The sequence below is a fragment of the Papilio machaon genome, chromosome 12 (genome assembly GCF_912999745.1).
Source record: "Papilio machaon chromosome 12, ilPapMach1.1, whole genome shotgun sequence".
Classification (NCBI taxonomy): domain Eukaryota; kingdom Metazoa; phylum Arthropoda; class Insecta; order Lepidoptera; family Papilionidae; genus Papilio; species Papilio machaon.
Genome location: NC_059997.1, coordinates 7090018 through 7112331, shown reverse-complemented (window position 1 = coordinate 7112331; position 22314 = coordinate 7090018). Strand labels below are relative to the sequence as shown.

The following is a 22314-nucleotide window of genomic DNA, read 5'->3' as shown; positions in this document are numbered from 1 at the left end:
GTACAAAAACTAACCGTTTGTATATTTGTTCCCTATGTATTCTCAAACTACGAGATAAATTTTTAAGAAACTTTAATGAGCATATTCTGTTAACGCTAGAGAAGGATTGGGCATGCATTTTGAAATTTTTTGCTTGCACTAAAACCTGTCATTAGTCACTTGTGACGCAATTTTGGTATTGCTTCGCATGCCGATCGTTCAATCGTTCTAAATTACATGAGGGCGTTCAAGAGTTCAGGGGGTGTAGCACAAAAATTTTTGAGGAAATTTGTCAAAAGTATGAGATTTCGCGCAAAACTTTACGCCTGATACAAACCTATACAAAATTTTAACGGCAGTACATCTAATAATTTTTAACGCTAGAAATTACTAATAAATATATACATAAATAAATGGGTTGTATTTATATATATATAGATAATGTGCGAACTGCAAAAACCTCATGTTGTTTTGAAGTTAACGCATAAGGACATTGACATTGCTATAGTTCGGACGTCCAGTGCCAGTGCAAGACAGTGCTTAGTCAACACTATAACAGACAGACGTACCGATAATGTTACTGACCGTTTTATATATATTGTTATTTTTAGTTACAAGTGATGTTACATCAATGCAAAGTTCGAAAGCCCTGGAGGGGTATCCAGCTGGATTACTCGGTGATTGTAAGTTTTTTTTTAATTAAAATGCAGTAGACATTTTAAAAAAGACTTTAGTTGTGATAACATTAAATAATTGGACTTCCCATTTAAAAATAATAATTTTAATATATTACACTACAAATTTAAGATTGTGGCATTTATTTTGGTAGGAGAAAATTTATGTGGGAAAAATATTCGTAACTTTTATGTTTGTAAATATAAGATTCTAAAATTAGATCATTAAAATTAATACTTTAATAGTAACCTAGTAAAAATACGAGTTTATTGTTGAAACCATTAAAATTTTACAAAATTATAAAAAAACAAAAACACTTTTGACATTACCCGGTTAGTAAAAACTTATACACATCCCTCTCATTCACTATGTAAAAAAATAAATGGTTGTTTATTTTTGATTAGGGTGTTTCTGCGGTAAAAACCTGTAAAGAGAAACTAGGATCAAATGTCGATGACACCAATAAAATCTATACGAAAACAAACATTTTATGTTGCACAAATATTTGTACTTTGCTGCGGTTCATAACTACTTAACCAAGGGTCTTTAAGTTAAAATAATGTTAACGTATGTCACCGAACCTTTGTGAATTATGTCAATTTATAAAAACCTGAGTTTCCATGCATCCATTCAGCCTCGTTACGCCCACTGCTGGGCATAGGCCTCCCCCAAAGATTGCCACAATGATCGGTCCTGTGCAACTCGCATCCAGGATACTCTACTCCAACCTTGACCAGATCATCGGTTCAATAAACTGGGTTTTCTGAAAAGTTAATGGCAATTCACTTCCAGGAAAAAGGAATAGTAGGAAGAGAAAATATTAAATTACATACATACTGTACATACTGTATTTTACCCTCTCCTTCACCAAGTTAGGGTAGACAATACATTGTATTGTTACCCATATCTATCTATGGGTTGGTCGCTTAACATCTGTAAAGAATTTACCTGTTTACTGGGTCGCTTTCTTCAAGTTATAAAAAGGTTTTAATCTGTTTTAACCAAGACTCGATTTAGTAATCTATATATATAAAAGAAAGTCGTGTTAGTTACACTATTTATAACTCAAGAACGGCTGAATCGATTTGACTGAAAATTGGTGGGCAGATAGCTTAGAACCAGGAAAAGGACATAGGATAATTTTTACCCCGTTTTCTATTTATTATTCCGCGCGGACGGAGTCGCGGGTAAAAGCTAGTCTATATATATAAAAGAAAGTCGTGTTAGTTACACTACTTATAACTCAAGATCGGTCGAACTGATTTAGCTGAAAATTGATGGGGAGGTGGCAGCTTAGAACTAGGAGACGGACATAGGAACTTTTTTATCTAATGTGTTTTTTTTATTCCGCGCGGACGGAGTCGCGGGTAAAAGCTAGTTACTGTATATGTCCAAGGCAAATAAGCTTATATACTTATTTTATAATTTTACTTCAAACAGAATAGCTTCCGCATTAAGGACTCTACATATTAACAAGAGTTGTCCGGATAACTAAATTACAAATCTTACTTTCATACTAATATTATAAATGCAAATGGATGGATGGATGGATAGATGTTTGTTTGAAGGTATTTTCAGAACGGCTCAACGGATCTTGATGGAATGAAGCACAGATGTAGAACATAGTCTGAAAGAACACATAGACAACTTGTAATTTTTTTAATGCCGCGCGGACATAGTCGAGGGCGAAAGCTAGTCAAATATTAACTTAATTACAGATAACAAAGTTGTGTATTGACATCAACCATATCAGTGCCTTATTACTGTAAAAAATCTGCATATCTGCAACATAAAGGGGCTATTACATGTATATATGTAGTAATAAAACTTTATCACCATATATTTGCTTCTGTCATTACTACGGACATTGTTATGTGCCATTTATCTTCTGAAAACATTGTTCACAAACTTGCCTTACAGTGTAGTTAAGTATGTATATATATGAGGTACGAACAAAATAATAAACATTTCTACAAGCACTATACGTTTTCAAGCTTTGCGTTCTTATAAAGTACTTAAGTACTAATATTATAAATACGAATGTTTGGATGGATGGATGGTTGTTAGAAAATATCTCCAGAACGTCACAATAGAACCAATTTTCATTCATTAAAATTTTACCTTATAGAGTTATGCAAAGAGCTTATTTCGTCCTTACAGACAGGAAACTAGTTTCCCTTAAGTTTTGTTTTATTTTTCGACATAATATAAATATTTTACCAATAATCGTTAATTTTATTATGTCCCAAACTAGGTCGAAGTGGAGGCGAACCGGTGAGAGTGGAGATTTTTTTGGCGGAGGCCAAAGCAGTCAATTTCCTACTTCATTTTATTAAACTTAATCATATAAATAATGGAGGTACAAATTTTGTCCTCTATCCGTTGCTATGTCGTACGCGTTTATTTATCGTCAGTCAATCGTTTTCATTTACCCATTGAAGGTTTTTGTTTTGCAGAAAATAGTAAAAAACCCAGTTCATTAAAAAAAAGCTCCGGTATAAAAAACAATATTTTTATAGAATTATATACTTACTATCACAAAAAATATATTATTATCTTTTAAAAACAGAATAAAAATTTTTGTTAATGAAAAAAATGGGAAATTTTTTCGTGCCTCCAAGAGAATCATCTTACAACTCTTTAATTATTACCGATTTAGTATTGTTTTTTATAATACCTTATGTTAATATTTATCAACATTGCGTTTGACAATAACAGGTTTATTAACCTTTAACCCAGGAATAAGTAATAAACAAATTGTATTTTGGTTGATGTCGATTTTAGTAAAAAATAAAATGTAATTTTGTAAAGTTGAGTACAATTCATATTTTGTACAACTTTGTACACAAGCCAACGTACAAAACCCAGCGATTTTAGTAGCTTAGGGACTTACACAATACAATATAAGTACACTGTACGCTGTACGAGAGAAGGAAATGGGATTTTTACCCAAAGAAAATTAGGAATATAAGTAAATATTGTTGTATTTTGATGTATTTTTTCTTAACACAAGGTTTTTTTAGCTTCCTATATTACGAAGCAATAACACAGATAATACAATACTATAGCGTAGTACATAAATACTAAATCATGGAATACCTTATCAATTTTTATCTTCTCGAAATTTACAATTATAATTATGTAATCCAGTAAAAGCTCGTGTATAGAATATTGTTATAGCCCGCTACTCCGTCCATGCGGAATTTCTTCCAGGCTACATCTATGTCAGAGTGATCCATGTCCATTCTGGAGATACCTTTTAACAAACATCCATCCATCCATACATCCAAACATCGAATATTATTGCATTAATCTTTATTTACAAATAAAACTTTATCGCAGTCGTATTTGTAAATCTTTGAATGTTTTTACTTATCAAAAAATAAACTATTGTGGTGTCAAACATAAACGTGAATTTCCGCTGCGAAACACCTGTATAATGCCATATTGCATTCCTTTTCATTTACTCTGAAAAAGAAAGAGATAATAATATGTTTTGTACACGTATTGCCACAATGGAAACTCACATTAATGTTGTTCGTAGTTAAAATCATATCAACAAGGACAAACCAATGTGTATTCTTCTAAATATGGTCATATAACCTACTTTTTATGTGGTTTTTGTAGTTATACTTCTTTAGGTATATTAAATTTTTGTTACAACGATTGAATTTTTTCAATTTAACTCTTGTAATATCATTAAGAAATGTTTTGCAAAGTTAATAACTTATAGCTAGTAGTCTATAATATCTAAAGATACATTCTGGATAGGTCGCTGATTGGAAAAAAATGATTTTGCATCGTTCCGACTTAAAGCTAGTTGAAGATACTGCTGGGTAATTCTATCTGTGTTCTTAGCTTCCGCTAGTACGATGGCGATAATCAATTAGGCACAAAGTACCAAGGTTTATACCCTGTCCAGTGGAATATGTAAGTCAATTGTTGTAGTAAGTCGTTATTTACGTCATATTTTAAAAAAGGCTGTTAGTTCGCAAAAAAATATATGTAAATGTTGAACGTCCTTGTTAATTAATTCCGAATTGATTGTCTTGACTCTCAGACTTTTTATTAAAAATCATTTTAATACTACAGTACGTTAAAATGTCATGTATTTTAATGAAGTTTCTCGATTTTATTTTTAAATAGCTTTTACCCGCGACTCCGTCCGCGCGGAATAAAAAAAATGCACACAAGATAAAAAAGTTGTCCGTCTCCTAGTTCTAAGCTACCTCCCCATCAATTTTCAGCTAAACCAGTTCTACCGATCTTGAGTTATAAATAGTGTAACTAACTCGACTTTCTTTTATATATATAGATTAATTCTAGCTGACGTCTGCGACTTCGTTCGCTTGCAATTAAACTGTTGAATTTCCGAGCGTTTCGGCTAACTGCGCACGTCAGATGATAGGCGTACGAGATGTCAATCAGTTGGAACTAGACAACTAGATAGTAAGGAGCATGTTAAATATATATGTGTAAATAAATCATTGGAACAAATGTGTCTTTGAAATATTAAAAGCTATAAAAATAGGAGCATATTAAAACAAAAAACCGCAGCTTCGCAACACTTTCCAAACAGTACAACAATGTTTCGTGAAACCTTAGTAACTATATACACTATATACTACATAGTTACTATATCAGCTACTTTTCATTAAAAGTCCCATCAAAATCGGTCTAGTCGTTTTGGTGAACCTGAAATAAACGGCATTGTACTGACAGACAGACTGACAGAGACAAAAATAAATACGTCATGTGCATGTATACATATTAAAATTATATTTTAGTTTTATACAGTATGCAAGATGAATATGGTATTTCGAAACCGCTACGACTTAGGGTCTTTCAAGAAGCGAGCGTATCACCATCTCAAAGGCCGGCAACGCATTGGTAGGTACTGTAGATGTCCATGGACGTCAATGAACACCTTAGTGCCGCTGCTCGTTTGTCCCCTTCTATTATAAAAAAAATTAAATTTGAATTTTTTATCTGTACTTTTTTACTGAGTTTGTAATGAGAGATGTCATGCGTAACGTATTTTAACCCCGGATTATTATAAAGTTTTAATACATAATCATTTCAGTTTTAAGTAACTTGCGTTACAATTGTAATGTCAGAATAAAGTTAAAAATATAAAAAAATGGCAAAGTGTACTCTTAATATGCCAGCAGTAAAACGGAGAGGTCGGCAGATATTAGGATCTTCCACATTCGTACAACATGCAGCACGTCGATTTTGGATTGTTTGGCTTTTATTTATATTGAAGGCAATACTTTGTTATCAATTGTTTTTTTATTGCCTTACGTAAGTGTAACCTTATTGGTTATTTATTACAGTTTTTTTTAAGTCCGTCTTACCGGCACTTTCATTATATGAAAAAAGTAAAAACATAAATCAATAAAAACAATATACTATTTTGAATATTATTTTATCGAGTGCAAAAATCATAAAAAATTTATAACCTTAAAATATCAAAAATGTAACAAAATGCAAATGGCTTCCTTTTAAGAAATTCTTATTCGATTTACATTTACAAGGCGATATTTATTATTATCTGGTACGCGACATTTTAAGCATATACTAGAAGTTGTAAATCGACAAGTATTTCAGATAAAATAACTTTTTTTTTTTATATTACCATCTATAGGTATATAAAAAGGACTTACTGTGTATCAACGCACAGTCCAAACTACTGTGAGATTTCTGTTCTTATGAAGAAAGAATCCCCTCAAAATATGTGTGAACATTTCAATTAAGTCGACAGTTTTTCAATAAGCAATAAAAATTTTATCCATTAATTTGGTATGGGATATCTCAAATATAAAGAAAATTAATTTACTGTTCCAGGTCCTGGTTCAAGTAAGCAAGCGATTATAACAAAGAAAGCATTGAAGTATTTGTCATTCTACGTCCAAGGTCCCGGGAATATATTCAACGCACGCCATGTCAAGTACACTTATTTCCAAATGCACCAGCTCGCTCGTGACAAAGATATCGACTTTAAGAAGAAGACTCTACTATACGTTGGAGGTTTTCTCGACAGCCCTAACTTTCCGATTGCATCTTCTCTTGCTGCTGTGTATCATGAATTGAACTACAACGTGCTGCTATTGGACACCAATACGTTCACTACTATGGAATATCCAATGTTAGTATTTCCTTAAAGCTTTGATGTACGATCTTAAGAAAGATAAATTCTATGGTTTAATGATTGCTGATTTTCGAAGCGTTTTGTAGTAGAGGATTGAGTAGGTCCCATTTTATAATTTTGGGTGTGTAATAATAGCTGTATACTTTAAAAAACCTAATAAGTTGCCTATGTGTTATTTCAAACTATGATCTACATCTATACCAAAATTCATCTAGATCCGTATAGCCGTTCCGGAGATACCTTCAAACAAACATCCATCTAAACATTCGCATTTATAATATTAGTAAGAACTCTTACTAATATTATAAATGCGAGTAAGATTATCCATACTAATTTTAGTTCTCTTTCCTTTCCACCCTTTTTTATAAGGAAATAATAGTATGGGGAAGTGGATTTGATAGAGTAGAGTACGCAATGTAAGGGGAAATATTTGTACGTCTCTTCCTATGTCGATTAAAGGTAGGCAACGCATCAGCAATTGCGGATGTCTATGGGCAGCGGTCGATTTGCCATTTCGGTGAATTCAGATGACCGCGTGATCGTTTTCCACAAAATAAGAAAAGAAAAAAAACTGCACGAGCCATTACCGATTGCCTTGATTACAGATAGGAAGTACGCCATCTAAGTATCAATTTCTATTTTTCAGGGCTGTTCGGTTTATGCGCCCGGTGGGCAAACACGTGGCGAAGATGTTAGCTGTTCTTGTAGAAGAAGGACTCGACCCTAAAAAACTAGAGGTCGTCGGTCTAAGTCTTGGAGCGCAAACGATGAGCTACGTAGCTAAAGCATTTCAAGAGATAACCGGCAAGAATATATCTAGACTGACCGGTCTTGATCCATCCGGACCTTGTTTCCGAAATCTAGGTCCAGAAGAGCGATTAGATATGTCTGATGCAGATTTCGTTGATGTTGTTAAGACCAATATTGATGGATTCGGACTTGCAGCGCCAACAGGACATGTTAATTTCTACGTGAACGGTGGAGAATATCAACCAGGTGATGTTTTATGGATGCCTTGTAACGTAATGTGCAGTCATGTGAGGTCTTTCACGCTTTGGATAGCAGCTTTGAAGTATCCTGATAGATTTATAGCTATACAATGTGATTCAGTACAGCAAGCGAGAAATAGAGAGTGCTACGACAGGAGACCTTTAGTTACTAATATATTAGGATTAAATGTGGACAAGACAAAAGAAGGAATATTCTATCTTGCGACGGATAACAACTATCCTTATTATTTAGGTGAGAAAGGACTTAAAAGTGAAAATGATTTCGTTTTAAAAACGGTGAAAATGATTAATCAAGAAGCTGTGATAAAAATGTGATATCTGATTATATTTTTTTTAGGTGTAGAATTTTTACGAACCTGAATAAGTGAGAGCCCATTGGACGGCGATATTTCTCTCGCTTATTAAGGTTTCTCTCTAATCTTAGTTTCTCACACATTGAGGTCATTCTTTGGGCACTAGACAATGACTTTTTCTTATAGAAGTTTCTCGCTTATCTTGGTTCAACTTTTTTTACAAGTGGTTTATTAATCTATTGGTTCGTTTATTCCTTTATTTAGGAGTAAAATTATTATATTCCCTATAATCTAATATACTTTATTAACTAAATAATAATTTCTTTTTTAATTTATAAGTACGTCAATATTAATTTAAGCAGCATTTGTATGTGGTGTTCAAATAGTAACTAAAATAAAATTTAAGTTGATATAAATAGTTTTAACAGTAGTAGATCCCGCAAACACAATATTTGTTGGGTACACGTATGGGCCGGATTGACTGGTACAATAACACGAACAAACAGAAGACAGGCGTGAAGTGGAAGCAATTCTGCGTACAGTCTGATGAGTGTAGTGCCGAAGGCCTAATTTTAGTCTTCTTTCCCTTCCTACCCCTTTTCTTATTAGGAAATTATGCCAAGGGGAAGTGGATTTGTTGGAAGAGGGAACCTATAGGAAGGGAAAATATTCTCCTACTGTGCGTCTCTTTCTCCGTTGATTAAAGGTAGGCAACGCATCTGCATTTGCGGATGTTTATGGGAAACGTTCGTCTTTCTATTTCGGCTAATTCAGGTGGCCGTTTGCTCGTTTGCCACATTTTGATCTATAAAAAAAAACAGATTTTCATTGTTATATTCTAAGAAATGAAACAAACATTTCCCAGGAATGTAACTGAGAATAGAAGTAAATTGCCTTCGTCAGTTAAAAAAAAAGGCAATTCGCAGTTTTTGTTCATAACAAATGGTTATCTTTAAAAACATGATTATTTTTGGGTGTCCTTTATATTTATCATAATGGACATCATAAATTTACTGTCAGTTTCATGTTTGTTTAATTGAAAGATTATGCCTATTTTAAGGCAATAAAAATTATAAAGAAACAATTTTTTTGGTATTATAAATGCTACTTCCTTATTTTATTATATTAACTAGCTTTTACCTGCGACTCCGTCAGTGCGGAATTAAAAAGAAACTTAATATGTAGCCCATGAGGTCTTCCAGATTATGTTCTACATCTGTGCCTAATTTCATCAAGATCCGTTGAGCCGTTTCTTAGTAATTGTAACAAAAATCCATCCATCCATCCATCCATCCATCTAAATAATCGCATTTATTGTATTAGATTGTAAAAGATACTACATAGGATATAATTATTATTATAACATTTTGCAAGTAACATTTATGTTACTATAATGTTACAACGGACCATTATATTATCTGATATTATTTCAATGTCGTTACTTCAATTAAAGTAAGTTTTATTTAACAATAGTTATCTTGTATAAGGAACGTCAATAAAAGGCGGGGTCAACGGGTGGACTGATTTATTTGTAAAGATGTTTCAAATCTGTTATAATAATCTAACCACTATTTGGTCATTAAATATTCTCTGTAACAAGACACTTACTAGTTATTATTAGATGCTACAATCTAAACTTTATGTTTTTTTGTTTAGAATCTCGAGAATAACGATTTAAAAACTTTGTCATGATTGTCAATGACTTCATGCTTCCAATCTTTCTTAAAAACATACCAGATATTTGTTCGATTGTACATTCGAAATTATGTTCTGATATTCTTTGATTCGGATCAGCAAATGAAATACTAATAAGGAACACTGATTTCTATAAAATTGGTAAGTTTTATTCTAAGTTCTGTTTTATAATGAACTAGCTGTCGCACATGACTTCGTCAGCGCAGTGTTAAAAAATTTAGTAAGTAGCCTTTGTATTCTTCCAGACTGTTCTACATGTGTGCCAAATTTCATCGAAATCTGTGGAGCCTTCTAACAAACATCCATACAATCAACTTTCGCATTTATAATATTAGTAAGATAAGATTATGATAATTTATCACAAGCTTATTATTAATATTAGATAAATAATGCAATAAGAATGTAATATAATATAGAACCTTACGTATCTTCTGCATATCCGCTAAATACAACCACGTAATGAATTTGGATAGAATTTTCATCAATTTATTCTGAATGTAATGTTAATTATGAGTATAACATAACATGTACATAATGGTAAATTGTTATTGTGAGTTTCTAGAATATGTCTCGGCAGTGAAATTACACTATTATACTTATAGTTTAGTATCCTCCTTTAAAACAATTTTTAAAAGTTTTAAAAAAAGTGTAAAGCTAGATAGAGAGTTTTAAAATCACGCCATCTCACGGAATATTCTAAACCAAACTTCTTAATAAATTCAATGGTGGTGTATTCTTATGTTCACAGATGGCGCGTTGCAATTTTTGGTTTAAACTATTTTTAAATACTTTATTTAAATAGAAATAAACGAGTCGTTTTAGTTTTGTGAAATTGAAAAGATTTACTGATGTTTTAATACTAGTTTCTAATACAAAACGTCATTCAAGATTTGTTTGTAGTAATTCCATAAGAACACACATCAATTACCATAGATGGCGTGCAAGTATTTTTATAAACAATTCATATTTAAGCAAAATTTACTTTTGTACGGTTTGAATTTAAAAATATGTGTTTCTATACCTTTTTTAATAACTTGGGGTCAGCCTTATCCTACCTTTTTCAAATTCTAGACGACAAATTACTTTAAAATCTTGTAGATATTACAATTATCAAAACGCAAAATCGAAGAAACTAAGATAATTCTAATGGATTCTATAAAATATGAAACTGTTTTCGTCGCATAAGTCGTGTTTTCTAGAATGTTTTTTTTTTCAATCTAATGACTATTACAATTAAATATCTAAAGGGTTACTGAAGGGTCAAACGCGTCCATGTTGTTATACTAAATCCGCTGGCAGCTGGCTACCTGTAAATCTTTTGTTTAAGAACAAAATCACTTACGGTTCGACCCGTTGTATCCTGGGTCAATACGTAAATATAAGGGTCATGTCCACAATAGATTTACAATTTAGGACCATGAATGGACCATTTCTAAATCACTACAATGAAAAAGTGACCGTATTGCATTGTTTTAAGATTGCTTATTTAATAGATTTTTAAGAGTTGGTTTTTTTATTATTTTAATATCCATTGCATAGGGTCAGTAAATTTGTACAAAACAATGGACATTTTTGGCGAGTATTGAATTTTTTAAAGACGGAAATCGACTGCACCTGGCCTTCATTTGAATATCAATTAAAATTATTTAGATCGCCAACCGTCGTCATTATCTAACACAACAATGATAATGATAGTTAAATGATTTAAAATATATCATTATATTACTTTCATTGCAATTTAAATAATTATAATCATTTATAATCTTTGCCATTCCTTTTATATTAGAGGCATGAGTGTCTTTTGTCTTTACATCTTATTTTTATTATAAACTAGCTTTTACCCGCGACTTCGTCCGTGCGGAATAAAAAAATGCGCACAACATAAAAAAGTTCCTATGTCCGTCTCCTAGTTCTAAGCTACCTCCCCATCAATTTTCAGCTAAATCAGTTCGACCGATCTTGAGTTATAAATAGTGTAACTAACACAACTTTCTTTTATATATAGAAGCGAATGTTTGGATGAATGCATAGATGGATGTTTGTTTGAAGGTATCACCAGAACAGCTCAACGGATACCGATGAAATTAGGCACAGATGTGGAACATAGTCTGGAAGAACACATAGGCAAATTTTTATGTTTATTTTTATGAGTCGCGGGCGACAGCTAGTACGTAATAAAATTGGAGTGTCTGTATGTAACATCGAAAAGAATATTGTATTTCGAACACACGATGTATTTGAGTTGTTGATAACGAAGAAACCAATTTTTTTTAATCTGTCTGTCCGCAAGTCCTTGTTTGTACCGGATAATCTCCGGAACGGCTGGACCTATTTTGACTGGATTTAGACGGGAAGGTAGCTGATGCACGCGGGTATGTCAAGGCTAAATTCTTTGCTGACGAAGTCACGTGCGACCGTTTGTTTAATAATAATATAAGAGTTTCCGCACCAACGAAAGGTGTTTTTCAAGGTCATAAAAAATCAGAAATCAATGTCGCTTATGTAATATTTTTATTACACATTGTGTTTTGATTTTGTATTGATAAAGTCAGGTGCAAATTAACAGATGTATTGGTACACATTTTGTTTGCGCAATGAAAAGGTGAAGAGATCAAAGTTGTGTTCAGGCAGCTGTTTGTTATGTAAGTTACGTTGACATTGTAACGAGGAAGTGTTTGTTTACATTTAACTAGTTTTTACCCGCGACTCCGTCCGCGCGGAATAAAAAAAAATGCACACAAGATAAAAAAAGTTCCTACCTCCCCATCAATTTTCAGCTAAATCAGTTCGAACGATCTTGAGTTATAAATAGTGTAACTAACACGACTTTCTTTTATATATATAGACTAGCTTTTACCCGCGACTCCGTCCGCGCTGAATAAAAAATAGAAAACGGGGTAAAAATTATCCTATGTCCGTTTCCTGGTTCTAAGCTACCTATTTTCAGTCAAATCGATTCAGCCGTTCTTGAGTTATAAATAGTGTAGCTAACACGACTTTCTTTTATATATATAGATAGATAGATGAACTGTAGACCTTTCCTTTTTAGTATCCAGAATCTATGTTGCGTAAACTAGGCTATCGCATACGATAGAGTCAAATTACCGTGGGTTTCTGAGACCAAAACTTTCGTTTGTAACATATTGTTATGCCTATTTTGTGAAAGATAATTACAGGGATGACGATATCTTTTATATTTTTACATTACATTTACATTAGATTTTTTACACTAAAAAGAAGAGAAAAGATTTCTCTTGTAAATATTCTGTAAGTTTTAGTAATTCAAAATAAATTTGTGTAATTCAATATTAAAAAAGTATACATTTTGTTTTTACATTTATTAGTATAAAAAAAATCTGCTTTATTGACTGTTTTAAACACACAAAATCACACAGACAAGTATAGACTCACGGTAAAACTTTTCAATGTAAACCATCAGATTTTTTACTAAAAAAAAACTCGTTAGCAAAAGCACAATTTAAACCTTTAAAATTTTTAAAAAGCTTAACTTTTTTCAACATGAAATAACAACAAAATTGCTATGCGAAACTATATGCCATACACGTTAACGAGTCGTCAAATTAATTAATATGTAAGGTTAGTTATACACGGTCGCGCCTATGTAGGTAGGTTTTCAAGGGCCGACGTGCATTCTGCACACTTGCTTCCATTATACATAGGGCGGTAGGTTCCCTGTGAAAAAGAAACAAGGCGTAGGCATTGAGACTGTATATGACGGTTAAATATTCTTGATTCTTTCATATATTTTTTTAAATTAATTATCAGAAATAATAAAGTTTAAAACTCACTTATTTCGATGAGTTTCGTTTTATATCTTTTTACATTCCTTTCAAAGAGCTGTCAAAGTATCTCTTCTATCTAGTATATCTTTTAATTTATATTAACCTTATTGATTCTGTACAAGTACAGTTGACTGAAAGCCTAATAACAAGTTTTAATTTATAGCACTCTTATTTTCGTGATTAATAATGCATAGGGGTCACTATTTCCTTTTAAGTTAAAATAAAGTTATATTTTTTACTTCATGTGAATTCTTATTTTATAACAATACTAGCTGTCGCCCGCGACTACGTCCGCGCGGAATAAATTAAAACTTAATTAGTAGCCTATGTGTTCTTCCAGACTGTGTTCTACATCTATGCCAATGCCTTCAAACAATCATCCATCTAAACTTTCGCATTTATAATATAACATTAGTAAGTTTAATAATTATTATTATTAGATTAAATTTAAGTTCTTCTTGTTGCTAAAATATGTCTTTATTATACACAAGTATCAAGACTATTGTATCGTGCCGCGCAATCTCGTTAATAAGGAGAAACGTAGGTAGACATGGGATCTTCAGCGAGTGAGCCAGCAGCCCCCAATTTTTCCTTTTGGCACACTACGTGGAGGTCGCTCGTCAAGTAGGGGTTGAACTTTACATGTCATAAATGTTTGAGAGGGAAACTTCCTTTCTTATGCGAGACATCTTTTGTCATTGTCGGCTTTATAAGCTTTTATTGCGTTTCTGTGTTTTATATGTGCTCTTTGATGTCCAAAGAATATTTACTTATATGCCATTATAGAGTTTAAGAAGGACTTATATTTTTCTGTATTTATACCTGACTTATTTTTGAAGATGCCTTACTCATTATTTTATTCTAAAATATATGCTGGGAAACTTTATGCGCGTTAACAGTCTTTTTGATTTCATAACATTATATCTAGAAATTAACCTACTTAAATTAACTGTAACAAAAAATAAAACAGGGGAATCTGAGAGCTGGCTATCACGTGGTGGTTTAGCTTTAGGTGATTGTGAAACGATTTTTTTTTGAATAATTAGCAATTTAGCTCCATTCCTCTTTTTATTCTTAAAATATACACTATAACAGAACTTTAAAATTAATTAGAAAGACCATTTACCTTAGCAGAGGACGTAGACATCGTTTGATGTAATTAGTCCGGAACATGTTCAAGAGTAATTAATTTATTCCCGAGAATCTTTTAATGCTTTAAAATAAAATATTTTCTTCAACGTTAAAAATATTCTAATTATTTTTATACATTCAATGTTTTGTATCTGATGTAAATCTGTATATTGTCTTGTGTACTGTAATCTAAAACGCTGAGCTCATTTGATTAAGGGGTACAGTGAGGTTGGATTAAGTATTTTTCACACATAAAAAAGGGCTAAGTACAATCACTAGTGCGATTGAATTATTTCTAAGTAAATAAACTAGGAATAAATATGGCATTTTAAATGTTTCCTTGCACTCTTTCTCGTTCTTCAAATCATGTGATTACTTCAGTAAATGGGCGTGCCTGACGTAGTTACGTGGACCGGATGTACGTCGCCGAGTGTATCCGGATATTGCAATTTGGCGCCAAGCCGCATCCCCGATTGCTCTGGAATAGCCATACAACGCCGTGCAGCCTGATCGATGGGAAATTAACCGACATAATGTAATAATACGAAACTTTTTTCGATTTGTACACTCATTTAAGGGATAAAGAATTGATATAAATGAAAATAATGCTAATGAAATGTTTTATTTGTTAAAAAAATCTATAGAGTTGTTTATTTTCAGCGTTATTATAAATTAAGTGTAAACACTAGACTCGATCTCTTGATAGGTTGTAGTTTTATTTACTAGAACTTTTAGGCTTATTGGCTTATTTTCTATTATAATAATGTTTGATCTAGATTGCCAAAATAATAAGCAGTAAATTTCTTATTTTATTTTATTATTTTATCTTTGGAATTGTTATAAAACATTTACAAAAGAACAACCATTTAACTATAATACTATCGTACTATTAATTTCGATGGCTATTAAAAAACAAAATTTATCTTTGACATGATTTTGATAAAATCACATACAACAAAAATTATAAAACCCAATACGGATTTATAAAAATAACTCTACATTTCAAAGAAACCATTAAAAATATCAGATTAAAGTAAAAATAACTGTAAGAAGTATTAAACTTTTCACTTCAAGTTCTCTCGAAATCAAAGTAGCCTATGCGAAGACGGCACATCCCCTAGCAACGATCAACCCTCTATTTTATTTACAGCTATCACATCGGAATAAATCGATGCGTTTCGACGGCCAAGGGGTCTGGCCGAGCACGGCGCGTGCGCGGAAAAAATGGCCACCGAAAAAAGCCGGGAAATAAGAGAAAGAATCCGCGGGGTGGGGGAAAGGGGAGGACTCGAGGCACCGTGCGGTCGCTACACACTCCGCACACAGCTTTGCTCGTTATTTTTCTTTTATATTCTATAAACATGCGATTTTGTTTAATTATTTTCAACTTTTCTAACGTTTATAGAAATGAATTAACGACAGTACATAGCATTTAACGTCTCAATGATACTTATTAATTTTTAATTCAAATTTTAGCGAAGAGAAGAATCTAAGAGGACACATGGCAGTAATTTTGATATACTTCGTGTGTTATTTTATTAGTCATTAAAGTTTTAAATTTACTTTTCCTATCGGATAATTATCGTCGTCGCTAAAGTATTTTTCTGGCATTATCTAATATATAAAATTCTCGTGTCACAGTTTTTGTCACCGTACTCCTCCGAAACGGCTTGACCGATTCTCATGAAATTTTGTGAGCATATTCAGTAGGTCTGAGAATCGGCCAACATCTATTTTTCATGCCCCCACCCCATTTTTCCGCGGGCGACAGCTAGTATTATATGAAATAATGACAAAAAAATTGTGTCTAAATTAACATGACAGAAATAAGTCCATCTACGTTAAAATAAAACAATAAAGACCTTTCCAAACAAAGAGCTATTTATATTTTAAAAGAGTGTGGACAAAAGGACAGAAAGTCCACAAATTTTTTATTGTAGATTCACATTTGTATGATGCAACAGCGAGGGGGGTGTGTCTTCCCCTCCGGCCCGCCCCCCGCCCGCCCCCGCCGCCTGCCGCCCTGTAGGGGGCACCCCCTACGTGCGCCTTAGCGGATACAAGGAGCGTTCACACCGCACTGTACTTACTCGAGTTCACAAACTCCATTACTAGTACTGGGACTTATTCAACTGATGAAAAAAAAACCGACTGATTCGAGAGTAATATACGTTAATTAGTTTGTATGTAGGTATATATATATGTATAAATAGAACATTAATATCTTGACTGACTTTGTAATGTCCGATCTTATAATGTTTTTGTTTAAAGAGTAAACTAAGTTATAAAAGTTTTTCTTACTTACCCTGGTTTTCTGAGAACAAAATCTCGGTATAAAACAAATCGTAATTCCTGTCATTATCTTTGACAAAATAAACAGTAAGTTTTGTTAAAGTATCGTTGTAATAAGTTACGAAATTGACAGACAGAGATGACCTTTAAGCTCGAATTTAAACAATAGTCTGCCCTGATCTTTTTCCCACATGGGAAAGTACTGTGTCAAGTACCTGAATAAGAAGAACGCGCATCGGATATCCAAAGAAACGGTGTCATGCATCAACCTAGCTTGCATACCACAGAGAAGAGTTTTTGCTCATGACTGTAATGAGTTACTGTCTCATTGTTTGAGAATGTTTGAGAGTCAGAGTCACTCAAAATTTCGCAGCAAAACAAATTCAGCAAGATTTTTTTTTTATTTGAACATACTTGAGGCGGTCCTTCTAAGATAAAGTGGTGTTCAAATGTTATACAGTTTAACAGTGGTAGACGCCAGCAACATCAACATCAGTTGCACGAATTGCCCGGCTCGCCCGGTGAAATACCACAACTACACAGAAGACAGGCGTCAAGTGGAACTAATTCCAAGTACAGTCTGATGAGTGTGGTGCCGGAGGCCTAATTTTAATCCTCTTTCCCTTCCCACCCTTATTCTTATAAGGAAAGGATGCGAAGGGGAGGTGGATCTGACGGAGGAGGAGATGAATAGGAAGGTGAAATATTCTCTTATTGTGCCTCTCCTCCGTCGATTGAGGATAGGCAACGCATCTGCAATTGCATGTCTATGGGCAGCTGTCGCTTCGCCATTTCGGCGAATTCATGTGGACGCTTGTTCCTTTGTCACCTTGTGCTATATAAAAAAATATATTATACTTAGATAAAACTAGAAATTTTTTTTGAATATTTTAGCTATAATCGTTAAGTAAGGTTATTTTAACTTTAAATGGAACAGTGAAAAACTCATCGTCATCCTGCCAGTGTCTCTACTAATGTTGCATGTAAAATTTTTTTTTTTAAATCTGTTCCAAGACTATTATTATTATTTATCATTAATTAGTAAGATCACAATTTAATACCGATATTTGGAGTCTTTTTGATTCTTAGTTGGTCAAAAATTTATGAAATTTATGCTTGAAACAGCTGTTCTCTAAATTTCGCGAAATCAGTAAGTCTTTACTACCTTTAAAGGTTTTTCTGACAGACGCTATCTTCAACCAGAACCAATTCCTCATGGGTATTGAACTTAAATAAGCGATGTTAAATTAAGAACTCTGACGTCACTATAATGAAGCCACATGGAGGCTTTGCCCAAAAATGCTCTTTTAGATTTGCGTCCGAGAGAACGACGACTCGCGAAAACTGTTTTGTAACACAGAAGAAATTAGAATTATAAACTATCAAGGAGACTTCTGACGTCAAATGTCATAATTAGAAATCTTGAAAGATTTCTTACGTTAAGTTAAATTTTCGACTCCTTTATTCCAGAAAAAAACTAATAATACATATTAATTTTGTTTGAGAAACATCCTTTAAAAAGTTTGTATACACCGTAAATCTTACTAATATTATAAATGCGAACTTTTAGATGGATGAATGGATGTTTATTTGAAGGTATCTCCGGATGGACTCAACGGATCTTGATGAAATTGTACACTGATATCGAACATAGTCTGGAAGGACACATAAGCTACTTAGTAACTGTTTTTAAATCCGCGCAGACGGAGTCGAGGGCGACAGCTGGTATGTTTATAAATGTTAATAATATTTTTGTACATATTTTATTCTATTTATTTTAATGTTTAATTTTCAATATAATAGTTTTTGGGCCATAAGTCTTAATTTGCAGGACTGAAAAGTTGGATGTTTCAAAATTATTAAAGTCATTGTCAATCAATACCAACTGTTTGCTTTTAACGCAAACTTACAACATACAAAGCCAAAATATAAAACTCTTTCTTTTTACTCTACAACAGCACGTAGACTATATTTTCAATCGACTAACGAGGCCAAAAATCAGATTCAAAGTTCTTAATTGGTTTTCGTAGGGGTTGGATGTAAAAGTAGGGGAACATTCTTTTAAAGAAGACGAGTAATCTCTTTATGACATTTCTATAAGTAGGTATATTAAAAAGTCTTGTTGATTGATTTATTATAGTAAAAAATATGAACCATGATTTTACACAGATTCAATATGTAACTAATTAAAAATAATGGGATTTTTCAAGAGCAATGTTCACTTAACAATTTTAAACATGTTGCAAATAAAATAATGGTTTGATGGATCAAAAATTATAAGTCAATGACTTTTTGTTACTTAGGTAGTAGGTATTTTATTTAATAGACATATCTTGTAAAGTTCAGAATAACATATATGAATTTTAATTTTGAAAAAAAGAAAGAAAGAAAAAACATTTATTGCCACACAAAAAAAAATTATAAAATCAAAACAAATTTTGCACAAAACGTTTTATTTTTTATAATATCGTTGTAATTAAACGGTTAAGATTTTCGGTAAAGTTGTTACGGCATTTATTTTTTCCCGCCAAAACGTTCAAAAGCGGCAAAAATGTTAAATTTTTTATTACAAAATAAAACAAAAAAAACTTAAGATCCTAATTATTTATATTACGCGTCGGTCTCATTACTTGAAAACCAAAAAACAAAAACCGTCCAATTAAAATGTACGTTGGTTTTCAACGACTTGCAAGTCGAAATCATTTTTTTAATTCCCCACGGCAGCTCAAAACAAAAACCGGGTGCATTTGCGAGCGTAGGGGCGACAGGGGCCAAATGCATAAGCAGGGGCGCTGTGGGGGAGGCAAGAACACAAAAATAGGGCGCTAAGAGGCACGGCAGCCATCTTTGAAAACGTCGCCCCCGCGCCTGTCGATTTTTGCGCGATGCTGAAAATTCTGCCAGGTAATCATTTCTAAGTTTCGAGCATTGTCACAATTGAGCTTGGTTATTATTATAAAATGTGTCAAAATAACAATAAAAAATACTATAATTTGAAAAATTGCGTGATTTCAGTATATCTGACTTTAAAAAATTATAACTAAATATGTATAGTTTTTAAATTTGATGCTGGAAATTAGTTATAAGTAATAAATTCATGGAAATGATTTACGGATACAGATTAAAAAAAAAAAAAAACAAATAACCGAAAATGTACATACTGTATGTTACTATTCAAATTTTTAATACGCACATATCATATCATTTAAGTGAATCTATTAACTTACTAGCATTTGCCCACGAATTCGTCCGTGAAATTAAAAAAATCTAGTAGGTGTATAGTAGTAATAAATATAGCCTATGTACCCGGAGATAGTATAGTAACAGTGAAAGATTTTTTCAAATCGGTTCAGTAATTTCTGACAGTTATGTGAAGCAAACAAACATTCAAATATCTTCTGTTTATAATATTACTAGCTTTTACCCGCGACTCCGTCCGCGCGAAATAAAAAAAATAATAGAAAACGGGGTAAATATAATATTATCCTATGTCCTATTCCTGGTTCTAAGCTACCCTGCTAACCTGCCCACCAATTTTCAGTCAAATCGATTCAGCCGTTCTTGAGTTATAAATGGTGTAACTAACACGACTTTCTTTTATATATATATAGATAAAATAATGATAGCTGAATGATTCAAACAAATCATGGTGTTTGTATAAAAATAACTTTGTTCTCAACTTACATATATGTGGGTTTCCCTGCTGATTTACGTGTGTAAAGAATGATGGGTGTGAAAAGAATAAATATTAATTTTTCTACAATGATTTCGGTTAATCCACGGTAACGATAAACATAAATAAAATGTGTTCTATAGTCCATACAATACCTTATTTACTAGTATGAACTAACAAGAAGCAAACATATAAGAGGGAATGTCTAAGTCATTGGTAGCCGTCAAAATCAATATCCATTATGTACCAATAATACAAACGAGATCAAAATGTGGGGTGACGAATCAACAAAAAAAACCGGCGAGGGTGGGGTTCGAACCCCACAGTTTTTTATATGAGTTTTTTCTTTAGGGGACTAACGACGGTTCAATACTATATCCTTATGTGCTTATTTATGGGGTAACGGCTTTTGGGGCACTCTAGTTTTTTTTAAACAACCGTGGGTGGGCTTTTTATATAAAGGACGATAAATAAGGGTATTTAAAAATCCATATGTTACCCTGTATACTTGAGTTAAAATATAATCGACAATTTTCTACGCTTCATTAACTTGTAACAACGCTTGCAATATTATGTTCCCCTGTATAACATAATTATTGTGTCTAGTTTGTAACATGTATTATTACATCATTTGACAAAAGTTGAAACAAAACTGACAGTTCGATTTTGATATACTGTAGACTAAATATCTCTACCGATATTAGAAGAATAAGGTTTCATGAGATTCGTATTCTTTCTTCCCAAAAGCATTAATTTTTTTAATATAATAGTCTATGAAATTTAAGAAAATTATTATCAGAACATCATTTAAATTTAGAATCGATTTTGCAAATACTGGCAACTCGAAATGTCATGACAGATAAAAAAGTAATTCAATCGATAATGTACCGCGCGTCCAGTCAGTATTCCCTCCGCTTTCCATCGCGTGCCGCAATTTGGCGGGAAACCTCATATTTTATAATGGCTGCATATTAATTTACTTTATAAGCAGCACCGCCTCACCTGAACGTCGGCCAATACACCATAACCAATCAACAAGCGCAATTATAGACCGTTAAGCCACGCCCGTTCTTTGTTTTAGTGTTTTTTTAAAACAATTATACCTTAGCTTCTCCAACATGGGAATAACGCCTTAGTACTAAGTATACACGCGTAATATTTTTTTACGTTATACAGATCGTACTGACAGTTTTCGACGTAAAAAGTTTAATTGAATGAAATCATGATACGCTTCTAATATTTCAATTTTATTAATTGGTTAAAATTATTAACTAAACTAACCTAACACAGGTATATATATAGATTATTAAACTATGTTGAATAAATACTACCGTTCTCAGAATCAGAAATGGTCGTTAAGGGAGACTTTTGTTTTGAATTGAGTAGTATCCGAAACGGCTGGACAAATTTTGACGGAACTTAGACGGGAAGGTAGCTGCTAATGCGGCTGGTGATTGTTTTTTATTATTATTCTACAATGGCGAAGTCGCGAGTAACAGCTCATCTTTTATATTATTCTAATTCTTGTACTAGTTCTACACATCTTCCTTAGTAGTTGTTTAACAACTATGTTACGGCAGTAAGACTTCAATTGAATTGTTCTCTTTAAGAA

At 32.7% G+C, this 22314-nt stretch overlaps 1 protein-coding gene across 1 annotated transcript; it reads left to right on the top strand.

The window, feature by feature from the left end:
- Positions 1–473: 473 nt before the first annotated feature.
- On the top strand, positions 474–8265 carry LOC106710447 (lipase member H-A). The gene is made up of 3 exons (XM_014502503.2): positions 474–662; positions 6502–6802; positions 7452–8265. Exons 1-3 carry the CDS (start codon positions 554–556, stop codon positions 8128–8130), a joined length of 1089 nt encoding a protein of 362 aa, XP_014357989.1. The 5' UTR covers positions 474–553; the 3' UTR covers positions 8131–8265.
- Positions 8266–22314: the final 14049 nt, after the last annotated feature.

What these genes read in the sequence shown, in the direction of transcription:
- LOC106710447 (XM_014502503.2), top strand. Translation starts at nt 554, where the DNA reads ATGTTACTGACCGTTTTATATATATTGTTATTTTTAGTTACAAGTGAT. An exon ending in AGCTGGATTACTCGGTGATT is followed by an intron (nt 663 to 6,501) that starts GTAAGTTTTTTT and finishes TTACTGTTCCAG; the next exon opens with GTCCTGGTTCAAGTAAGCAA. An exon ending in ACTACTATGGAATATCCAAT is followed by an intron (nt 6,803 to 7,451) that starts GTTAGTATTTCC and finishes TCTATTTTTCAG; the next exon opens with GGCTGTTCGGTTTATGCGCC.